At 53.6% G+C, this 24,081-nt stretch overlaps 1 protein-coding gene across 4 annotated transcripts in view; it reads left to right on the top strand.

Moving 5' to 3' along the window:
• The window catches only part of STK32B (serine/threonine kinase 32B), a 362,927-nt gene that overhangs the window by 322,267 nt on the left and 16,579 nt on the right, over window positions 1–24,081 (top strand). For 3 of the 4 annotated variants that reach the window (XM_084973817.1, XM_021100993.2, XM_084973815.1), the window contains 5 exons: window positions 415–518; window positions 11,038–11,154; window positions 13,846–13,971; window positions 16,791–16,922; window positions 18,707–18,771. In XM_084973817.1, coding sequence (XP_084829943.1) covers window positions 415–518; window positions 11,038–11,154; window positions 13,846–13,971; window positions 16,791–16,922; window positions 18,707–18,771 — 544 coding nt within the window. Of the gene's footprint in view, window positions 1–414; window positions 519–11,037; window positions 11,155–13,845; window positions 13,972–16,790; window positions 16,923–18,706; window positions 18,772–23,480; window positions 23,560–24,081 lie in introns of all 4 variants that reach the window. The other variant, XM_084973816.1, reaches the window with a different exon arrangement.

Genomic DNA, 24,081 nt, shown 5'->3' with positions numbered 1-24,081 from the left:
GCCAGCTCCTAGCTCACGGAGGCCAGGAACCACGTGGCCTGGTGGACAGAGTACTGGCTTTGCCGTCCGCAAAGCTGGACTCCTGGGAGTTCCCGTTGTGGCCAGAGGGTTAAGAACCCAACTAATATCCCATGAGGATGTGGGTTTGATCCCTGGCTTCACTCAGTGGGTTAAGGATCCGGCGTTGCCACAAGCTGCAGTGTGAGTTACAGATGTGGCTCGGATCCTGTGTTGCTGTGGCTGTGGTGTAGGCTGGCAGCTGCAGCTCTGATTGGACCCATAGCCTGAGAACTTCCATACGCCACAGGTACGGCCCTAAAAAAAAAAAAAGCAGGATTCCTGGCCCATGTCCTCTCTCTAAGGCTCGATGAGCATGACGTGAGATGCACAGTGACGTTCTTTTGTCTCTGGCAGCCCCGGAAGTCTTCCAGGTGTATGTGGATGGAGGCCCCGGCTACTCCTACCCTGTGGACTGGTGGTCCCTCGGCGTCACCGCCTACGAGCTGCTGCGGGGCTGGGTAAGCTGGGCGCCTGTGCAGTGATTGCCGGGCCTGGGGACGTGGGGGGCTCAGGCAGTGCCAGGCTTGGGTGGCGTTGGCCACCCATGCCACTGGGACAGTGCCCCATGCTGGAGAGAAGCCCTGGATGTCTGTCCCAAAGGGCCGTGTGTGTGCCAGCTCCAAGGTCGCCCGCCTGGGAAGGGTCTTCGTAAGTTCCTGGTCCAGTCCCCTCTTCTACACGTGGGTGAGGGAAGGGTCTTTTCCAAATTCAGCCGCTGATCGGTGGCAGCTCAAGCACGCAAAGAACCTTGGTTTCCTGATTTCAAACACTGTCCTCTTCCAGCTGACTTCCCAGCTGACTTATTTTGTTTTTGTTTTTGTTTTATTTTTGTCTTTTTGCCATTTCTTGGGCCACTCCCGCGGCATATGGAGGTTCCCAGACTAGGGGTCTGATCGGAGCTGTAGCTGCCAGCCTATGCCAGAGCCACAGCAACGCAGGATCCGGGCCGCGTCTGCAACCTACACCACAGCTCACGGCAACGCCGGATCCTTAACCCACTGAGCCAGGGCAGGGATTGAACCCGCAACCTCATGGTTCCTGGTCGGATTCGTTAACCGCTGCGCCACGACAGGAACTCCCCTGTTTTTGCTTTTGTTCCAATCTTCCCCGGATACCTATCTTGGTGTTGTGTAAAAATGGGGCATTCGGTACAGATTTTTTGTTTTATTTCCTGTAAACGGAATCACGGAAGATGACTGGTGAAGCGCTTTGGTAACTCATAAAACACTCATGTGTTTTCTTTACATAAGTATCCTTTGAAAATGATGCCAGTTAACCTCTCAGGACCAGGGGCTCCCCCTTCCTACAGTCTGTTCTGTGACGCTGAAGCCATCCAGGGATTTATGGGCCCCTGGAGCGTGTAGTTCTCCCATCACTTACGGCGGCGGGCAGAAAGCGCCTTCCTCCCGGTGGCTGCTGTTTTAACGTGGCCTCCCGGTCATCGTGTACATGCGTATTCAGGACGGTAGATGGCGCTTCTTGAGGCCAGGGACCCCCGGCGCACAGTGATAACGGTGGGCTTGAATGAATGAGTGAATGGCGGCAGCTGTGGGAAAACCATCCAAGCGGTGAGTTAGTATTTCCCACCCTGTAGTCAAGCAACTCTCGTCTGCTCTTCATCGCAATGACTTCCCCTGAATTCCTCAGAAACACATGATGGTACCTGATATGAATGCAAAAAAATACACACACACACACACACACACACACACACACACACACGCATATACACACACGTATGTGAAATGGACAGCACTAATGGCTTGAACCTAGCCAGAACCAGATTGGGACTTGAACCCACGGGCCGGGACTCGAACTCAGCCAAAACCCTGGTTAGGACTTGAGCCTACACTTTTAAGTTGCAGTCACTCGCCTTGTGTCTGGACCCACTGAGGTTCGGGGTCTTCATGCCTCCGCGCAGAAGGAATTCAGTGAGAGCCAAGGTGATAGGCAAGAAGTAGATTTATCCAGATAGGACGCTTGTGAGAGATATAAGCGGGCGGGTACAGAGGCTCTGCCCCGAGGATCCGGTGAGCTCCCGTTTTATCCTCCAAGAGGAGTGGGAGTAGGAAAAGACCGCCTCTTCCTCTTTCTAGTAGCTAGTTTCTCTTTCTCTTTCTAGGAGTAGCTCCTCCTTAGTATCCAGTAAGGTGTGTATTCAAATCGGCGGAAGGGCGGTCCCCAAACTCCTGCCCTTGGTCTGAACCTGAACCCCATCCCCCATCCACTGACCTGAGGCTTATCTCACGCCTCCACTAGTCACGCAAGCCTGCCTTGTGCCGATGGCTTTCTTGAGCAGTTAGTAACTTACAGTGACCTCCCAAAGTCCCCTAAGTTTCTCTCTCTGTCTATGGTCCCTTATTGGGGCTGCTACACTTGCCTGTGCCTTCTCCATCCCTATAGAGTGGGTGTGTGTGTGTGTGTACACTTGTGAATTTTCTCAGGCATTGGCTCTCTACACAGTTCATCCCCCAGGCTTACTTCTCCCTGGTTAGTTCCTTTGTCATGTCCTGTGTCTTTGATATACACTTAAGGAGGGAGCATGCATGTCCCAAGGTACTTGTATGAACCAGAGGACACAGAAGTTGCCAGGGGCTGTTTACCACGTATCAGTCATACAGATGACCTTGGCAAGCCATTGACCTAAGCACGGTTGGTCGGTTGGTCGTTTGCCGGCAGCAAGTGTAGTCTCTGTCAGAATAGAGATCAGATCAGAACAGTCAAAGAGGATGACTTTGCAAAAAAACCCTACGGACTTGAAGATAAAACATTTCTGGGTTTGGTGGGGTTTTGTTTTGGTTTTGGTTTTTGGCTTTTTAGGGCCACACCCGCCGCACATGGACGTTCCCAGGCTAGGGGTTGAATCGGAATTGCAGCAGCCACGGCCACAGCAATGCCAGGTCTGTAACCCCCAAACGAGGCCAGGGATCAAACCCAAATCCTCGTGGATGTTAGTTGAGTTCATTGCTGCAGAGCCACAGTGGGAACTCCCCACATGTTGTGTTTTTAATTCATCTGAGCCGTCTGCTCAGGGGTCCAAATGCCACTTTCAGTGGAAGAGAGTGGGGGACATGGTGGGATCGGGCCGTTGCTGTGGGGACAAAGTGAACAGGCTCGCTTGTTGTGCATTACGAGACTCTTTCTCCAAGATACCTCAGTCTTTCGGTCTTCAAGCACAATGGATTTATGCGAATACTTTATTCTGGTTTTTTTTTTTTAAACTAGAAACAATCATTTTTAGTCAAAAAGCGCTACTGCAAAACCGTCATGTTTACCCGTGGACTCCGTGAATTTAGACGTCAGCCTTCCTCCTTGAAATTCCGTCATGTCAGCAACGGTACCCGTGACAGGTGCTTACCCCCTGTTCCTTGATTCCCTCGGATCCAGGGGGCTCCTTACCTGCAAAAGATGAAAGGCTGCGGTGATGGGAATTTCCCAACACGTGGTCTAAGATCTGAAGGTTGGAAAGCATTGAAACGAAAGGCGGGAGATTGATGGGATGGATAGTGGCCAGGGATGCAGGAATGTTCTAGCCCTGGAGCAAAAAGAGACGTCTGTCCCCAAAGGCTCCACGGGGAGAGCAGAGAAGTGTCCACAGGCCTGTCATCTGTGGGCTGGAAGTCTCGACGCAGAGCCTCCCGGCAGCCTGTGGCTCCTTGGCCTGGACCAGGGGAGTCACTCCGACCCTGCTTCTCTCTGAGCCCAGACTGGATCAGTTCTCACCCTGCACACCTGCTCAGTGAAGGAAAGAAGATTCTAGAAAGCACCATCAGAGAGCCCCCTTGTGAGCACAGCTATCCCAGGGGCCATGTGACCACACCCCCGCATGGGAACTCCCTGGGGACAGAGAGGAGGTTTCCCCTCCACTGAGCCAGAGACGGGACTTACATGCGAGTCTGAGCCCAGCCACTGCCCCCTCCCAGGTGCGCTGGGGACATCCTTGCTGGGGACCACCCACCTGTAGAAAAGCACTGCTTACCTCCAGAAAGAGCCGTTTCTTTTTTTTTATAGTTCTAACACCTGCAAAGATTTTCCTCTTACTTAACCGACAGCTGCCTCCTTGGGACACAGAAAGAGCATCTTAGAGGAATTCACAGGTTCAAACCCTGGCTTTACCTGGTGCCTCGTCTGTGATCTTAACCAAGGCCCATCCATAGGCCAAGACCCAGGAGCCTCATCTGTCAACCAAAAGGAGTGATGACGGCTACCCAGAAGGATGGCTCGGAGGGTTGAGTGATTCTGACTGATAAACGCTCATCTCTGGGTCAGTGTCAGCTCCCCTCCCCTGGTCTCGGATTCCTGTCCTGTCCTCTTTACAACGCAGCCTCTCCCAAGCCAGAGCCTGGCCCTGGGAGCGGAGGTGAGTCACGCCTGGCTGCTGACCGTCAGCGGGGAGATCCCGGGGCCCCGGGGAGCCAAGGTCCGGGCTTCCTTCCACGCTGGTGCCGTGACTCTGCCACCAAACTCCCCTGAGCCCCGCCCCTCCTTCTTCAGCCGGGGATTATGAGGCCGGCCTGCGGGGGGGCCCCCCCGAGAGGCTTCCGGGAGAACACGCGGACAGAGAACGCAGGAGGTAGCCGACGGCTGGGGAAACGTGCCCATGGTGATGCTTCTGCAACAGGGAGATGCAGAGAAAGTGCCAGTGACTTCTTCTTAGAGGAGCCTGGGAGGACTTCTGAGCGGGGAGGGTCACGCATGAGTCGTTGGAGGGAACCGTGTGAGCAGAGAAGGGGAAGGGCAGCAGAGGCCGACACAGCCGCCATCTGAGACTGACCGGCCGTCAGAAGGACCGTCGGGGACTGTCTAGAAAGGACCCTGAGGTCGGCTGGAGTCCCTTGGCTTCCCTCTCTAGGCAGTGCAGTGCTGTCCATGGAGGTGACAGCACAGTGCTCTGGCTTTGGAGTCACACGTTTCAGGGATCAAATCCTAACTTTGTTGCACAGTTTCTTTTTCTTTCTTTTTTTTTTTTTTTTGCTTTTTAGGGCCGCACCTGTGGCATATGGAGGTTCCCAGGCTAGGGGTTGAATTGGAGCTACAGTAGCTGACCTACACCACAGCCACAGCGACGCAGGATCCAAGCCACATCTGCGACCTACAGCACAGCTCACAGCATCGCCAGATCCTTAACCCACCGAGCGAGGCCAGGGATTGAACCTGCATCCTCTTGGATACCAGTCAGATTCGTTCCCGCTGAGGATGGGAACTCCTCTTGCACCGTTTCTGAATGGTCTGGGGTGAGCACATCTCTAGTCAGTCAAAGGGAAGAACAGTGGCTGCAGGCCCAAAGCCCAGGGCTCCCCAGCCTCAGCGCCGCGGACGCCTGGGCTGGGTACCGCCTTGTGGTGGGGGCTGCCCTGTGCGTTGTAGTGTTTAGCAGCATCCTGGCCTCTACCTGCTAGATGCCAGCAGGAATCGCCCATCCACTAAGGACACGACCAAAATGTCTCCAGACTTTGCTAGATGTCCCCTGGGGGACAGATAATCCGCAGCTGCGAACCACCACGGTAGAGTCATCAAGGGGACCAAAGGAGGTTGTGCGTGTCAGCCACTGGCCCTCTTGGCCTCGCAGGGTTCACTTGCCATGCAGACGGATGGGGACCTGAAAGCCCCACAGTGAGGTGCCAGGAGGACTTCTGCCCTCTCTGTGTCCCCCCAAGCAGCCCTCCCACCGGGCGTTACCCTTGCTATTGACCCAGTCGGCCCTTCTCCTTAGGGTTTGATAGACAGAAGGCGGGGGCGTGGAGAGGCTGATGGATAATCTGGGGAGAGTCATAGGGCTTCTAGGGGTTGGAGTGCAGAGCTGAGAACACCTGGATACACACCAGGCCCTGGGTTCAACCAGAGACTCCAGGCGGTGGGTTCAGCCCCAGAGACAAGGAATCTATGGATGTATTAACCCAACAGAGTCCTTGGGTTGGGGCTGGGTTCAACCCCGGGATGAGGAATCTATGGGTGTCTTGCCCCAACAAAGGGATAGAAGCGCCCTTGGATTGAGCGCTGCCTTCAGTAAAGCGAGCAGAGAATCCTGGGAGGAAGCGAATCCTGTGACCTCCTGCCTGCAGGTGTTGTGTCCCCATCAAGGGAGGGGTTTTCAAGCCATGAGTCCTGGAATGGTAGGACACTGCAGGGCTGATTCCACCGTTCACAGGGGGAAGGATGTTTCTCCCGAGCTCTGGAGGTTTCAATAGCCTGAGGAACTCTTCTTTCCTTTCATCTCTTCTGTGTTTGGGACTTTGAATCAGAAGATTCGGGGGGAAAACATTGGATTCGAGGGTCCCCCAGGCCCAGCTCAGCTCTCACAATTAAAGTAACAGGTCTACGGCAATTCTTGGCCGCCTTTTTCTCTTTCTTAGTCAACTGGCAGTTTTTATAAACTGGGTTTCCTGGAATAGAGACCCACCTGCACCCCATGATGAGTCTATCCAGTGCCCTGCTGGTAAAGTCACTTTTACAAGCCGTGCATGTAATTACTTTGCCTTATAAATACCTCTTTCTTTAAAATTTTATTGGTATATAGTTGACTTACACAATCGTGTTAATTTCAGGCCTGCAGCAGAGTAAGTCTGTTTTATATGTATATATATGATGTTTTCCCATTTAGGTTATTACACAGTATTGGGTAGATTTCCCTGTGCTTACAGTAGGTCCTTGTTACCTGCCTGTTCGAGATCTAATAGTGTGTGTGTGTCAATCCCAACCCCCTAATTTGTCCCTTCCCCTTCGGTAACCGTAAGTTTGACTGCCTCTCGATTTTCTGAGTCAACACATCCTAAGGCCAAGGAGTGAAAACCAAGCATCAACAGAATTCTTTACCATAAGCCAGTGGAATATTGATCTTCATATTTGCCCATATTCTTGTAGAAGGACCTAGGTTTTCCTGCAACCACGCAAACAGTTCAAGGCTGGACCTGGGGCCTAAAGCTACAGAGCCGATTTCAGTCATAGCATCCCAAAGCATTTCCAGATGGGTGTAGCTGCTTCTGATGTTTTACAGCTGTCATTTTTATCATCATTGTTATTTTTTACCGGTCAGGTTCCCTCCAGAGGTGGGGCGATCCACAGAGGGGGGGGGGGTTCCATGGGGGTGGGTCTGATGAGAGGTGGATCCATGGATGCCTTGAAGTAACCAAGTGGGAAACGGAGATTGAAATGTGAATGAAAGGAAGAGTCTTCACACTTGTTGGCTGGTTCTGGGCTGGGTGCTTGGGTTCTGGGCTCTGGTGGAAAGAGCAGGAAAGGGAGTTCCCGTCGTGGCGCAGTGGTTAACGAATCCGACTAGGAACCATGAGGTTGCGGGTTCGGTCCCTGCCCTTGCTCAGTGGGTTAATGATCCGGCGTTGCCGTGAGCTGTGGTGTAGGTTGCAGACGCGGCTCGGATCCCGCGTTGCTGTGGCTCTGGCGTAGGCCGGTGGCTACAGCTCCGATTCGACCCCTAGCCTGGGAACCTCCATATGCCGCAGGAGCGGCCCAAGAAATAGCAACAAACAACAACAACAACAACCAAAAAAGACAAAAGACAAAAATAATAAAAAAAAAAAAAAAAAAGAAAGAGCAGGAAAGGAGAATCTGGGGCTCTCTGTGGGACATTGGGAAAGTCACTTTTCATCTCCCAGCCTCCATTTCCCAACCTTTAAAATGAAAAGAGGGCCTATGGCATCTGTCTGCCAGCACCCTTGCTCCTGTAGCAGCTGGGTGTCCGGGGGGGGGGGGGTTGGGGGGGGGGAGCTGGGATGTGAGTTGGAGAAATGGCCTTTTGAGAGGCAAAAGCATGGGAGAAACAATTCTGAATAGTCCAGAAACCAAAGCCTCAGCTCCTGGCCTGTCTTCAGGTGGTGGCCCAAGCCCTGGTTCTCTGGTTTCCCTGGCCCTCCCTCCACTAAGGCCACACCCCTCCCATGTGCCTGGTACCCCCTAGAGATGCCCCCAGCACGCATCCCATACCTGATGTCTGTTACTGCGTCTCCCTCCAAGACGATGAGCTCAGAGCCAGTGGCGGAGGGGGTGGGGATGCCTGTTGTCCTGCTCACAGCAGTGTCCACTCTGCAGAGGGCACTAGCACAGCCCAAGAACAGAGTGGAAATCAGACCCTGCGGAGGGGACCCCTGCATGTGGAATTCGAGGGCGAGGGAACTTGTCCAAGTCTGCTCGTGCTGCTGTGACAAAGTGCTGCAGACCTGGCGGCTTGAACACCGGAAACTCACTCTCTCACAGCTCTGGAGGCTGGGAGTCCAAGATCAAGGTGTCTTTGGGGTCAATTCCTTCTGAGGGCTGGGAAGGAAGTCTGTCTCCTCGCTTGCAGATGGCCATCCGCTCCCTGCGTCTCTGCACGTGGGTCCGCTCTGTGTCTCCCTGAGTCCTAGGTTCCTCTTTCTGTAAGGTTTCCCCTGCTTACCAGGACTGCAGGCATGCTGGATTGCCCGCCCCCACTGCCCCCAGTGACCTCGTGTTAACTTGATCACCTCTGTAAACACGCCGTCTCTAAATAAGATCCCATTCTGTGGTGCTGGGGTCCGACTGCAACATACACATTTGGGGGACACGTCTCAGCCTGTGACAGTGGTGGTCAGAGGCGAACTGGGGGTGGACGCTTCTCAAGCTTTGATCTCCTGCCCCACATCCTAGCCCTGGGGCTTGGTGCCTCTGGCTGTCTTCTGTAAAGCCGTCCAGCTCATAGTAGCTGACTCATAAAGATGCTGGGGATTTGTGTCACATCCCAAACGCTGTCAATTAACACTCTTATTTGGTTTTGTTTTGTTTTTTTGTCTTTTGGGGGCTGCACCCTCGGCATATGAAGGTTCCCAGGCTAGGGGCTGAATTGGAGGCTGCCAGCCTACACCACAGCCCCAGCAACTCCAGATCCCAGCCGTGTCTGCGACCTACACCACAGCTCACCGGGCAACACCACTGAGCGAGGCCGGGGATCGAGCCTGTGTCCTCATGGATGCCAGTCAGATTCATTTCCACTGAGCCGCAAGGGGAACTCCCACTCTCATTTCTAATTATGGTTGTTATTACTGGTGGCGTCCTGCGAATACCAAACAGGGAAGCAGCTTTGGGTGGACATTTTTAAAATTCTTTCTTTTATTGAAGTATAGTTGATTTACCAAATCATGTTAGTTTCAAGTGTACAACACAGTGATTCTCACACACACACACACACACACACATTCATTTTCAGATTCTTTTCCCTTACGGGTTATTACAAAATACTGAGTATAGTTCCTTGCTGGAAATTTAAAAATATTAAAACTGAAACCATATTCTCCATCCCGTTAAATTAAAACATGTTTGAAGAAAGATTTAAAGAATGTTAGCATGTCAAGCTAACTAGACTTTGTAGGGAGCCCATTGTTGGTGGTTTTGCCTACTGGGCGGCGGGGGGTGAGGACGGGGATTCCTGATTCGGTTAACAGATGAGGGAGGAGGCAGCCAATCAGGAAGAGGCCCCTCTCTGGGTGGACCTATCAGAAGGCACAGGCGCACGCGTGTGGGCGGGCATCTTCCCCCGCAGAGCCCTGTTTGGTAAAGACCTACGCTCCTTCATTCCAGGGGGTTGTACCCCCCGCAGAGCTCAGGCCCCTCGGCATCTTGGGTTGACCCCTCCTATATGCAGCATCCCCGTGGGAATCCAAGTTCCAGGAGGTTGGAGCAGGCTCTTCATAAACGGTGGGAGCCCCCGTAGTGTCTGGGCTCGTGGTCAGTGTTCAATCCGCAATGGTGGGTGGACGAGCCACATCCTTGTTGCTGTCATGCTCTGGGACCTGCTGGTCCGCAGACACTGAGCACGGAGATGGGGAGCTGTGATCCCACTTTCGAGGCGCCTGCAGCAGGAATTCCATGGGACAACCAAGTTCACCTGGATTAACGATGTGCTCATACCTCCCAGTTTCTCCGGGATGAGGGTGGTTGTTGAAACATCCCTGCTCAGGAAACAGTTGCCTGCTCTAGCCCTGAGCCATCCGAACACTTCTTAGAAGGTAGAGCCAGGCGGGGGGTGAAGAGGCTCAGAGAGACAGCGGTTCCTTGGAGGGAGGAGTGGAGGGAGTGGAGCTGACATTCAGGCTCTGTCCAACCCTTCCCCAGGGTCCCAATCAAGAAAGCTTTCTTGAGCTTTGAGAGATGCTTAGAGGCAAGAAACCGCCCAGGGCAATGTCGAGAGAACTGCCAGGAGTTTTAACGCTACAGCAAGCTGGGAATCGGAGAACGGGGCTTCGGGGCTTATGCTCCCTCCCTGTGGGGAGGAGAGGATGGCAGGTGGACGAGGCCCAGCATCTGGCATCCTTCTGCCCAACAGACCCCGATCTGGCCCTGCTGCCTCCCAGGCCAGTTCAGCCAGGGCAAGGAAGGTGCAGCCAAGGCCTGCCCGTAGCTGGGGGCTGTGGTTGGTGAGGGCCGCTCCTTCTCCCCACTCCTGTCTATGTCTCTTACCTTTTGTCAGGTCACTTCCGCTCCTTTGGCCATAGGAGAACACCCACCAGCCAGGTTTCCTCACTGCCCTGTGGCCCGGTCACTGGTATACACAGGTCCAGTCCACCTGCTCAGCCATGTGAGAGCAACACCCTCTGTTAGCCTGAAGGGTTATACACCACCCCTCGAAACACACAGTTGGGGGTTTTCTGGGTTTTTGTTGGTAATTTATTTGACGTGTAACATTAAAGCACTGCCGGCATTGTGTTCATTTCTGCTGTACAACAAAGCGATTCGGTTATGGATATGTACCAGTTATCTTTCACATTCTTTTCCGTTACGTTTTATCACAGGATGTTGAATAGACTTCCCTGTGCTGAACAGTGGGATCTTGTGGTTTATCCATCCTACCCGTAATCGTTTGCATCTGCTCATCCCAAACTCCCAGTCCACCCCCGGACCCAGCCCCTTGCAGCCGCAAGTCTGTCCTCTGTGTCTGTTTAACACGGCGCGGCATCTTCCGCGGGCTGTCTCGCTGTCTCTGATGCCCCCGCTGTCCCTTGGCTGCAGAGACCGTATGAGATCCACTCGGCGACGCCCATCGATGAGATTTTGAACATGTTCAGGGTGGAGCGCGTCCACTACTCCTCCACGTGGTGCAAGGGCATGGTCGCCCTGCTGAAGAAGGTAAGGCGGCTGGCCGGGGAGCCGGTCTCTCGGTGCAGGATCAGGCAGGCAGGGCAGCAGACTGAGGAGTGAGCAAACGGGCGAGGGACAGCGGTGGAGACAGCAAACTAAGCGGGGCTCTAACTCCTCATCAGAACGCTCTCGCCCTCTGGCATCGAGACCACAAAGCTGCTGGACCAGGGGCGGGAGGGTGTGGCTCGGAGTCACATCTGTGGCAGCAAAGCCCTCCGGCTCTTTTCACTCCACTACAAGCTTCTAATAATTAGAAACATTTAATGCCTGTGGTTCTTTAAAAATTGTACAAATCAGGAGCTCCCGTTGTGTCTCAGCGAGTTAAGAACCCGACTAGTATCCATGAGGATGTTGGTTGGATCCCTGGCCTCGCTCAGTGGGTTAAAGGATCCAGTGTTGCTGTGAGCTGTGGCATTGGTCGAAGATGTGGCTTGGATCCAGTGTGGCTGTGGCTGTGGTGTAGGCTGGCAGCTGCAGCTCTGATTCGACCCCTCACCGGGGAACTTCCGTATGCCACAGGTGTGTCTGTAAAAACGGGAAAAAAAATTTTTTTTAATATACACATCATCTTTAAACTCACTGAGCTTTACACACTGGGCATCTCCTGACTGTTTCCGAACTCTTACTAGTAGAATAAAGCGGTGGTTCTCCACATGTGGTTCCTGCACCAGCAGCATCGCGTGGGAGCTTATTGGAAAGGCAGATTCTCAGGCTCCACCGCAGGCCTTCCGAATCAGAAACTGTGGGGTGGGTCCCGTAGGGTGCCTTCTGGCAGGCTCGCCAGATGGTCCTCAGGCTGGCTGGCATCCAGCACAGGCAGTGGGTCGTGGCACGCTCCCTGTGAGGCTGGCATTCGGCCTGACTTACTCGGAATCCTCCAGGTGACAGAGTCAAGCCTTGCCTGTGGTTGGCGCCAGTCACCTTAATGAAGGAATGGTGACGCCAGCAGCCAGCCCCGGTTGGGGGCATGTTATGTCCTGGGCCACCTGGTGGCTCTCCTCACTTAGCCCTGGGAGCTGAATTGGGTTATTACTCCCAGAGGAGAGATGAGGAAGGTGAGGCTTAGGGAAGGAAAATCATTCAATCAGTGCCACAGGGCTGCTCGAGGGCAGAGGAGAGTATAAATCCAGGCTCTCTGAATTCTGAGTGTCAGCTCCAAGCCCCCGTAGATGACTCCTGGGATCACTCATCAGTTATATTCCTTTAGGGGAGGCTCACCTCCTGGGTCTTAGGCATCAGTGGTCCTTAACCCCAGCCGCTGACCAGACTCACCTGGAAGCCCTTCCCACCTGCCAACATCTTACCCTGCCACCCACCCAGGGCATCAGAGAATGAACTGCTGCCTAAATAGTAACCCCCAAACACACACACGCAGGGCACTGAAGTGGCGTCTCTCCTGACATCTGCACCTGTGGTTTGGGGCAGCTCCTAGAGAGAGGCCACCACGATCAGCAGGGGGTTCCCTGCCGGGTGTCCCTCAGGTGCTGTGACTCCAGCCCACTTGGAGCAGTGACAGGTGGGTGCAGACTGGCAGTCCTGATTCCGACCCCCATCTGCGGGGGGTCCTGCCTTAGCGCATCCCAGGTCCTTACCAACCCCCTTTGGGTCTCATCCGAACCATGAGCAGCAGGTGGAGGAGTTTCCATTATCCTTCCTGCTTTCGGAGCAGGAAACGCTTGCAAGGCAGTCGGTAGCTTACCTGAGGCCCCACGGCTACAAATTGGCCATCCCAGGGCTGGGCCTCATCATTTATTTCCATCCCAAGTGTTCTTTGCACCAGATAAGCTAAAGTGGTTTGAAAGCTGAAAGTCCCCCTGGATGCAAGGTAATAATATGTCTTTTTTTTTTTTTTCTGCATCACCCCTTATTAGCAGAAACTCTATTTGAGAAGCTAAAAATTGTCCCCTTGGCTACAAATGAGGCCCCTCCGTCAGGCTGCAGAGGTCACCTCATAGCTGTTCAGGGATCAATTTCACTATGCTTTGTGCATCTCGTTACCAAGCTGAAGATCCTGAAACAAGGCGGCTAATCCTTTTTCTTTTTAATTGGAAGCCTCTGCAGACATGGTTGAGACGTGTCATGTCACAGGGCATGAGTCCCGGAGGGAGCACGGCAGCTGAAAATCCAATCCCTGCCCCAGCGAGCCCCTTGCTGGATGACCTTGGGGAGGCAGCCTGACCCCTCAGTTCCTCCCTGGTTATGAAGACATGAGTGTGGGTGACATTTCCAGCGCAGCAGCCCAGACAGGGCAGGAATGGATGGAAAGTGGGAAGCGGGGGTGGGGGTTCATTTTGCCCAGACTCCGCCTTCAGAGTCTCTTGAACCTCAGTGGGGTGTGCCATCCAAGCGAGCATACATCTATGTGTATATATATATATATATATTTTTTTTTTTTTTTGTCTTTTTGCCTTTTCTAGGGCTGCTCCTGCAGCATATGGAGGTTCCCAGGCTAGGGGTCTAATTGGAGCTGTAGCCACCAGCCTACGCCAGAGCCACAGCAACACGGGATCCAAGCCACTTCTGCAACCTACACCACAGTTCATGGCAACACCGGATCCTTAACCCACTGAGTGAGGCCAGGGATCGAACCCGCAACCCCATCATTCCTAGTTGGATTCGTTAACCACTGCGCCACCACGGGAACTCCTAAGCGAGCCTATTTTTGCCCTTTGCCTGCAGCTCCTGACCAAGGACCCCGAGAGCCGCCTGTCCAGCCTTGGTGACGTCCAGAGCGCACCCTACTTGGCCGACATGAACTGGGACGCGGTGTTGGAGAAGGCGCTGACGCCAGGCTTCGTGCCCAATGTGAGTGTGGTCCTGTCTGATGGTGTCCCCGCAGGGCCCCCCACCTGGGCACACAGGAGGACCCCGGAAGCCGACCTCCGTCACCGGAGCACCAGAGAGGTTCCGTCTCACTGAGGCTCAGGGTGGATTTGACCCGATTTCCCAGGTCCTTTGGGGGCAGCTTCTCTCCCTGTATCAGGTCCTCATGGGCACAGAGCATCTTTTTTCTTGATGAGTCACATGCTCTGTGCGCATGTCCAGGTCTCCCCCGGGGTGGAGGGACAGCGGGGTAACGGGAGCAGATGAGCCCGGTTTTCACGGGCTGTCAGGTAGAGGATGACAGAGAACTAGCAGTACCTGCGTAACCTGCTACCTGGTAGCCCGTGGGGGCTTACTACCCACAGAACAAGCTAAGAGGACAGGGAGAAACCGGAATGAAGGATGAAGAGGCAGGGGCCGCTTTCAGGTAGAGATGCAGAGATCTGAACCAAGCGAGGGAACCAGGCTTGCAGAGCTGGGATAGAACCATCCAGACAGAGGGACCATCAAAGTCGCAAGGTCGCATGCCACCTCGAGGCAGCAGAAAGCTTGGGCTTCAAAGAAGAGCGAGACGCCTCTATCACAGGAGCAGAGTAAAGCAGAAAATACGAGGGCATGAGGGTGTAAGGACCACAGCCCAGAGTGTTGCTGGCAGGGAGGTGTTGGCAGGGCGGCACTGGTAGGGGCTGAGATGAACAGTAGGGGCAGAGGGGGGCCTGGAAGCCAGCCAGGGGGCTTCTGAGAATAAACTCTCCCCCAGAGAGAAACCTGGCCCCTGGGACAGTCTGGAAACACCCACCTGCCTTTCCTGCCGGGCAAGGGACAACCACAAAGCCCATGGGAAACAAGTGAGGGGTGGACGCGGGGAAGCTGGGGGCTGGGGGGATGGTTGGCTTTCCTCCTGGGAGCCTGCACAGAGCACTGGAGGAGGAGTGATCAATGGGACCCCAATCCTGGGCTGCGGTCCAGCACAGCCCCCTCCTTGCTGTGACCCCAGAGCTGCCTCTGCTTCAGGGGCTCCCTGCCTCCTCGGAGCCCCTCGGACAGCTATGCGAAGACAGGTGCCCGGGGCTGGTGACCCAGTGGCTGCTCAGTCAGTGCCCCTCCCCTTCCTTGCACGGCAAGAGGGCGGGGATTTTGCTTGGCCACCTGTGGGCTCTGTGTGTGGGGTGTGCCAGCCATGCCTCCTGCATTCACTGAGCCGAGCACCTGCACGTGCAGACACTGGGCACAGCCCCAGGTGACTCCCAGGTAAAGAAAGGTCTGGGTGCCAGTTGTCAGGGAGCTTGTGGATGGGAGCAGGGCACTTCACAGGGCTCAAAGCCTGGTTCTTCCTCCTGCGCCAGCTGTGGCAGGGCCCTGGCTGACATGGTGGAGGTGAGGCAGCCTGGCCAAGGCCAGTTTGATTGCAAGTAGCGAGAGCCTCGCTTACAAGTTGCAGTTTAAGGCCAGGGCTCCCATGGGAGGTGGCCAGGCGACTGCAGGGCAGCAAAGGGAATGGTCAGTCCTTGCAGGCTTGCCACAGATCAGGCAGCATCTGTTCCAGAAGTTTTGCAGACACTATCTCGGTTAACTGTCATCGGCCCTCTGAGCCTGCTGCGTTTTACACGGAGGAGGAAACTGAGGCAGAGAGAGGTCACGTGTCTCCCTCAGAGCCATGCAAGCGAAGGACGAGGAGGTAGCACTTAGTGGCAAGGCTGGCTGGCTCCCAGGGCTGTGCCTGGTCCCTCTCCTCCCTAGCCCCCATCCTATCAGGAGCAGGTGCACTGACTCGGGGACTCGCTTCCCACGTGGCCCTACCTGAAGAACTTCATTCACTTATTTAATCTCCGATGAGGGAGGAATTCTTATCCAGACCTTAAAGATAATGGCCTGAGTCCCAAAGAGATTAAAAATATGTCCACAGTCAGAAACCAGCAGGACTGGGTGATGTTTGAACAACCTGTTGGTGTTACAACCACCAAACTGTGCTTCCGGAGAGGGCCGGCGTCCTGGACCGGATCCCGGGATGAAAAAGAGCCACCAGGGATACGCTGGGGAGGCCGGTCTTGCCTCTGACCAAAGTGGCTGGAGCCTGGCATGGAGCAGGGCCAGGCCTGAGGGTCAGCTGGCCCCAGCTACAGGGGGCCAGGGGGCCCGGGTGGGGAATTAGGTAGATATTGGCCAAAAATGGCAATTTTTTGGGGGGGTCTCTTTTTTTAGGGCCATACCTGTAACATATGGAGGTTCCCAGTCTAGGGGTCGAATCAGAGCTGCAGCCACTGGCCTACGCCACAGCCACAGCGACGTCAGATCCGAGCTGTGTCTGCGACCTACACCACAGCTCACGGCAATGCCGGATCCTTAACCCACTGAGTGAGGCCGGGGATCAAACACGCATCCTTACGATTGCTAGTCAGATTCGTTTCCGTTGAGCCATGCTGGGAGCTCCCGAGAAATGGCATATTTAAATGCAGTTGTTACAAGCGAAATTTGTAGAAAAGATAGTCGTGACATGAGAAGGAAGCTGTGATAAAATAAGCACAAATATCAGACTGGAAAACCGAAGTCGACCTCGTGAAATGAACACGCACAGGAGGTTAAGGAAACGTGTGGATGTCAACAGATGGGGTTGCCCATCTGGCAGGTGGGTGCAGGTGGGTGGGGATGACGGGGCTACCTGAGTGACATAGGCAGTGAGCAGGTGTCACTTGGCATCAGCAGGAAAAAGCGTGGCTGGGGTACCGCAGCGTAGGAGTTAGTGGTTCCTTGTTGCACGATGGATGGAAAAAAGACCCTGTCTCCTTTCTGCTTCCTTTCAGAAAGGGAGGTTGAACTGCGATCCCACATTTGAACTTGAAGAAATGATTCTCGAATCCAAACCGCTTCACAAAAAGAAGAAGAGGTTGGCGAAGAACAGGTCCAAAGATGGCACGAAGGACAGCTGTCCCCTGGTGAGCCCTGTCCCCTGAGCAGACCCCAGGGAGAGAGGAATCCTAGACTCCAGTGACGGTGATTGGGCCGGGCTGCTGCTTAGCCAGACGGGGGCTGGCAGCTTCCCCCTTCCACTTACCTTTATTTGCAGTAAATGAAATGCCCCCATCAAATGAGCAGTCTTTCATCGCGAGGCACTGGGAAAGCATCCTTGGAGGCAGACGTGTCTGTGCTCCCATCATTCACGTAGGCACAGCTCCTGGGGCAGCCACATCCATATCCCTAAGCAGGAGCAGGAGAAATGATGCTGCATGACACCGCAGCTGTGCCAAGCAGCCCCCAGCACCCTCTGCAAAGCCTCTATGCCGTGGAGGCACCCGGGGCCACGCTCTCCACTCCACGTGCACCTCTGTGGGTCCCTGTGTTAACTTTCCAGGCTGCCGTCAGGCAGTGTCACTTGCTGCGTGGCTTAAAACAACTGCAGTGGTATTGACTCAGTCCTGGAGGCCAGACGTTCAAGTTCAAGGCATGGGCAGAGCTATTATGCTCCTTCAAAGGCCGTAGCGAGGGTCCTTCCCTGCCCCCTAGCTCCCGAGGGTGGCCGGCAGCCCCTGCCATTCCTTGGCTTGCGGCTGCATCGTTCTGGTCTCCGCCTTCACCGTCACGGGGCATTTTCCTCTCCGTGTCTGTCTTGGCACAGCCTTTTTTTAAGGACACCAGTCACTGGATTTAAGGGCCCACCTTGCTCCAGTCTGACCTCGTCTTAACTAGTTCCATCTGCAAAGACCCTGTTTCCAAATAAGAGCCCATTTATCGGTCCTGGGCGTTAGCACTTTGGCGTATCTTCTGGAAGGTCCCCTTCAACCCACCGCTGGCCCCTCCTCCATTAAAAATACAGTAAACATTAGATCGTGATGACAGTGGTATGAACTTGACTGTAACTTGCCATGCTAAAAGTTCATTGGGGGGGTGGCTAATTTTAAAACAAATTAATCATTTTTGGAGCCCCTAACAGTATGGTGGGCCCTGGGCCTGGGCCTGCTGAGAGTAACGCAGACACTGGCCTGGGGAAGCCCAGGCATGTGTTCATAGGGTGCAAAAATGGGGTGGGGGCGGGGGGGTCCCGCAGGGGGTGCCATGAGCATTTGGGAGGCGGGCGGCCCTTGGCCCTTGTTCTTGAAGAGAATGAGCGCCTTTGCACGGTGGCCTTGCATTTCTCCCTCCCCCCCACGCTTCTCCATTCGACCTCATCAACATTCACGGGAGCAGGAAAGCTAGGTCATGATTGTGAACGCACAGCGGGGTTTTTTTTGGTTTGGTTCGGTTTGGTTTTGGTCTTTTTAGGGCCGCACCTATGGCATATGGAAGTTCCCAGGCTAGAGGTCAGATCGGAGCTGCAGCTGCCAGCCTACACCACAGCCACAGCAATGGTGAATCCGAGCCGCATCTGACCTGCACTGTAGCTCATGGCCACGCCGGATCCTTAACCCACTGAGCGAGGCCAGGGATCAAACGTGCATTCTCACGGATACTAGTTGGGTTCGCAACCACTGAGCCACAACCAGAACTCCTGTAAGTCCATTTCACCACGGCTTTTACCTTGGATTTAATGGTTTAAAATGATGAGAAGCATCTTTGTCTGACGGGCCTGTCCGTAGCATGTGTCTGGACAATCAGGGCTGCGTCAGCCCCTAGCGTGTCCCCAGCCCCAAGCATCCTTGGTCCCATTTAGATCCGCCTCTGCTCATTATCGCCCCTGGAGGATGCTCCATCACCATGGTCCCCTCTCTGTGCTCTTTGACAGAATGGACACCTCCAGCAATGCTTGGAGACGGTGCGGAAGGAATTCATCATATTCAACAGAGAGAAGTAAGTCCTCCACCAGCATCTCTGGGCAGAGCGCTTCCAAGGACAGAGGTGCCCCTGGGAGAATGGGGGTCCCTGCCCCTCCGTGAAACCACCTGTAACACTGGAGGGGAAGCAGCAGGTGGACCCTGCTGTTCTAATCTTGCCTCTGCCCTGTGGCCTGAGCAAGGAGATCACCTCACCTCACCTCTCTGGGCCTCAGGGGCTTCAGGTGAAGTGGGGGTGGCCACAGCAGGACCGGGCTGGCACACGGAATGCTGGCACAGAGGCCCAGGCCCACAGATGGTTACATGCCAGAGCTTTGAAGCAAAATTGCCTGGGGTTGAGTCCTGGCTCTCCTGCTGCCAGAGTGACCTGAGGTAAGTGACTTAATGTCCCTGAGCCTCATTTTCAGCAGTGACAAAGTGGAAAGCAGTCCCTTGCCACCTGATTGTTGTAGAGTTAAATGAGGCTGTTGATACAATGCCTGGCATGGGAGTACTCGTGAAAAGGATTGCTGTCATCATCACCACCAGCAGCGTCGTTATCGTCACCATCGCCATCACATGACCACCGCATCTTCATCACTGTCACCATCATCTTGATTATCACCGTCATCATCACTGTCACCGTCACTATCACCATCATTGTTATCACCATCATCTTCATCACTATCACCATCACTATCACCATAACTGTCACCAGCATCTTCATCACTGTCACCATCATCTTCAGTATCACCATCACCATCACTGTCACCATCACTGTCACCATCATCTTCATCATTATCACTATCATCATCACTGTCACCATCATCACCATCACTATCACCATCTTCATCACTGTCACCATCACTATCACCATCATCGTTATCACCAGCATCTTCATCACTATCACCATCACTGTCACCATCACCATCATTGTCACCATCGTCTTCATCATTATCACTGTCATCATCATCACTATCACCATCATCATCATTATCACCATCGTCATCACTATCACCATCATCTTCATCATTATCACTATCATCTTCATCACTATCACCATCATCTTCATCACTGTCACCATCATCTTCATCACTGTCACCATCATTGTCACCATCGTCTTCATCATTATCACCGTCATCGTCATCACTGTCACCATCATCTTCAGTATCATCATCACCATCACTGTCACCATCATCGTTATCACCATCATCTTCATCACTATCACCATCACTATCACCATCACTGTCACCAGCATCTTCATCACTATCACCATCATCATCATCACCATCACCATCATTGTCACCATCGTCTTCATCATTATCACTGTCATCTTCATCACTGTCACCATCATCATCACTATCACCGTCATCACCATCACTGTCACCATCATTTTCATCATTATCACCAGCATCTTCATCACTATCACCATCATTGTCACCATTGTCTTCATCACTATCACCATCATCATCACTGTCACCATCACTATCACTATCATCGTTATCACCATCATCTTCATCACTATCACTATCATCTTCATCACTGTCACCATCATCTCACTGTCACCATCACCATCACTGTCACCATCATTTTCATCATTATCACCAGCATCTTCATCACTATCACCATCATTGTCACCATCGTCTTCATCATTATCACTGTCATCATCACTGTCACCATCACTGTCACCATCGTCATTGCTATCACCATCATCTTCACCACCACCACCATCATCGTCACCATCACCATGGATGGCACAAGGTGATGTGGCTATGCTAGGACCCCAGCATCATGGGCGGGCAGGAGACAGGGCATTGCTGAGTGGAGAGGGGCTCTGCTGGGGTCTGCCCTTCCGGCAGCAAAGCAAGCAGAGGCCCAGGCTTGGTCCCAGACAGCGTTCCCATCTGGGGCTTTATCTGCCTGGGACTGATGGGCTGAGCCAGCACTTGGGCAGCAGTGGGCTCACACAGCAGGAGCTGAAGCCCTGCAGGCAGGACAGATGGCGGGTCAGCCCCCTTTGGCCAACACTCAACTGGGCCTTGGGTGGAGACGATCAGACACGCTTCCTTCCCTCCAGATGGACAGAGACCAGGTTGACTTTTATGCGTTCACTGGCATTCCACCATTTTCGGCTCAGAGCAGATGACAGCAGCTAAGAGGATGCCTGTGATGGAAAAGGGCGGCCTGGGCGAGGTGCCTGCAGCAGGTGTCAGACTCAGGCTGGGTGTCAGGGAAGCTCCTAGAGGGGCCATGCCTGGCTGAGTGCTGAGGGGGGAAGAGGGGAAGGTGCAGAGCTCCAGGAATGAAGACAAGACACAGAGAAGTGAGACAGCATGACAGACACAGGGGCCAACAGCTGGCTGGGAAGTCAGAATTCCCGAGCATGCGTGGAGATGGGCAGCAGGATGTGAGGCCCGGGACAGGGTTGTTTGGGTTTCACCCCGTGGACTGATGGGCAGAGCGGAGCCCCGTTCCCAGTGGGCGCTGGGGGAGGTGAAAGCAGCAGCAGCCTGCCATTTATTCTGGGCGGCTATAGTCTAGGGCCGGTGGGTGCCCAGGTAAGCAGGGCAGAGCAGATAACCCCCACCCACTGAGGGGCCGCGTCTCCTTGCTCCCCCTGTTCCAGCCAGCAGAACAGGAAGGGCCTATCAGACTTGGGGCAGGTGGGGGTTGACGCGGTGAGTGGTTTCAGAGCATCACAGTTTCTCTGGAGTCCTGCCTGCCCCGAGGCTCACAGTCCCTTCCCAACTGTAGACACCCCATCCTACTGCTCAAACCCACCCGGGCACTTTGGACCAGAGAGATGGTGGGCTCCAGGCAGCCTAGCCTTGGGCCCTTCACCCGTTTAGGCAGGGGCTGTCGGGACCTCAGAGAGCATCTGGATAGCAAATGTGAGCCTGCGAGAGGCAGAGGGTGACAGACCCCAGCAGACAGCAGGTCGCGTGGCATGTTGTGCCGCCTGCCGAAAGACGCTTCAATTTGGAATCCGAAGAATCCGAGCCATTTCCCTTTAAAGGAAAATGAAAGTGAAGTCTCCCTGCTGGTGTCATTTAGGAGTCACCTCTGGCTGCTTTGAGCAGAAACGTGACTATAGAGCGTGGCTTCAACCAATTCGATGTTCTTTCTCGCGTGGAAGAGTGAACGGACGGGGAAATGGAGGGTCGCCCAGCCCAGTATGCAGGACTCCTTTGAGCGTTGTGGTCAAGGGTTTGAAGCGAGGCTGGCACCGTTTACAGGAGTGAGCAAAATAAAGAGAGAGGGTGGCAGCCGTTTTCCAGATGGGGGGACGGGGTGGGGGAGGGTCAAGGATCAGCCTATGCAGAAGCAGCAGGCGGGGAGAAGCCGCTGGGAATAGGAGCTGTGCCTGGGTCTGACTGTGGTTCCTGCTCCTCGTCCCTGCTTTTCTGCTCCCCCAAGGTGCTCCCCAGCTAATAGGTGACCTGTCCTTGCAGGCGTGCTGGGAGCCGTGCCTTTCCCCCAGCCTCTCCCTACCCGCCGTATAAAACTACCCAGTGGAGGGCTTGGTGTCCCCCACCAGGATGCTGTCTGGGCATCTTGTCGACCCGTGTCAACCCCCATCCCTGCTCCAGGAAGTACATGGGAGGGAGCCTCATGGCATCCATCCAACCTTCCCTTTGGTGGTTTCTCCAACTGCAAAAGTGCCTGAAGTCAATTCACAAGGCACCGTCTGCCCCAAAGCAAGAGATGTCCTTTTAAACCAAGACAAAAGTAGCCACCCTTCCTCCTGCCTTCCTTTCTGCCATCCTGTTTTGGAAGCACCGGCTGTGTTGGCACTTGAGTTGCTGAGAGAGGAAGTCAGGTACCTTCTTTCCAACATCAGCCCTGTGGCCAGTGGGGTGACAGTAGGGGACGCTGAGATGCCGAGCCAGACTTCCCTTCCTGCTCCGCTGGGACCACGCTGCCCCCTGCCTGCATCCTCCAAAGTTCCATCTCCTTCCTTGTTGCCAGAGGCCAGCTCCAGCGGCCGGGGAGTGTACACTTTTTTCCGATCGGAGAGGGATGCGGCGTCGGCGAATGTACAATTACAGAGACAGCCTCTTTGTTCCTTCTTTCAGGGCGCTGGACTGCTCCAACTTTATTGGCAACAGTGGTTGATTATACAGACAGTTTTTGGCTACAGATTACATTACAGTGTTAGAAGTACATTGGTTAACTATTACATGGTATAGCAGCTATACATCCTGTTTTAAGATCTCTATTTTAACTAAACTTAATACTTTGAAGAGGCCGTAGACACAAGAATTTGGCATTTACAAACCTTATTTGTAGATGGGTGCTTATCTTCAAAGCGTTATGGCAGGGAGACAGTGTAAGTAAATATAAACCAACTTAACTAAACTAGCTATTACTAAAAAGCTTTTAAAATCAAGGACAAAACTCACAGCTAGGTTTTTTAGATAAGATATGGCTAATTTCTATGGACCTCATCAAAATCCTAACTCTAAAGTTTACTATATAACTAGTTAGTAGATAAACACTATGTTTTAACTAAGTTGAATTTAAATAGGGGAAAGTCCTTCAGGATGAAATTCTTATTATATTATTGTTGTAACTTTGTTAAATCACACATCACCACAGGAAAATAAGAATGGAAAATAAGAATAATAAGTAAATAATCAGGGAGGACTGAGGAAAACTGAATAACAAATAAAACAACAGGAAAGACGAGGTCACCCGAGAAACAATCCATGTTCTCCAACGCAAACATGGAAATTGTTTCCCCAGGGACGCCCCAATTCTTCCCCATCAACATCGAAGTGAGAGCCGTGTAACCTGAGGCCTGCCCTCGGCTTGTACCGTTCAGGTGAGCTCCCTTCCTTGGGTAGGAACCTGCCTTCGGGTTTTTCAGCCATCAGGCAAGGTCCTTGTTTTGAGTCCCCGCATTTTCTCAGCTCCCCGCACTTCCGTGCTCCTCAAACCTGGCCATCAACCTGCAACACACTGGCCCTGGGCCACGTGCAGTCATCACGGGCTTCGTCTCTGCAGAGGGCACTGCAAGGGTGAACCAGAAGGAAGCACAGGGATTCGTATCAGAATCTCCTACGGGTGGAGGTGGTCAGCATTTAGAGTTGCTGCGTCTATTCCAGGTTGAATTAGGTCTCCCCCCACCAAGATATGCTGCACTGCTAGCCACCAGGTCCTCAGAACGTGACCTCATTTGGAAATAGGTTGTTGCAGATGTTCAAAGTTGAGATGTGGTCACACTGGAGGAGGGGGCCCTTATTCCAATATGACAGGTGTCCCATAAGAAACACAGACACGGGCGGGGGGGCACGTGAAGCTGGAGGCAGGGACTGGACGGACGCAGCTACAAGCCGAGGGACAG

The sequence above is a fragment of the Sus scrofa genome, chromosome 8, assembly GCF_054392235.1.
Source record: "Sus scrofa isolate SSC_HxYL_T2T_F1_AM1 chromosome 8, Sscrofa_HxYL_maternal_Yorkshire_Landrace_v2.0, whole genome shotgun sequence".
NCBI lineage: Eukaryota > Metazoa > Chordata > Mammalia > Artiodactyla > Suidae > Sus > Sus scrofa.
The sequence above is the reverse complement of the archived record's forward strand: the minus strand, read 5'-3'. Positions and strand labels throughout refer to the sequence as shown.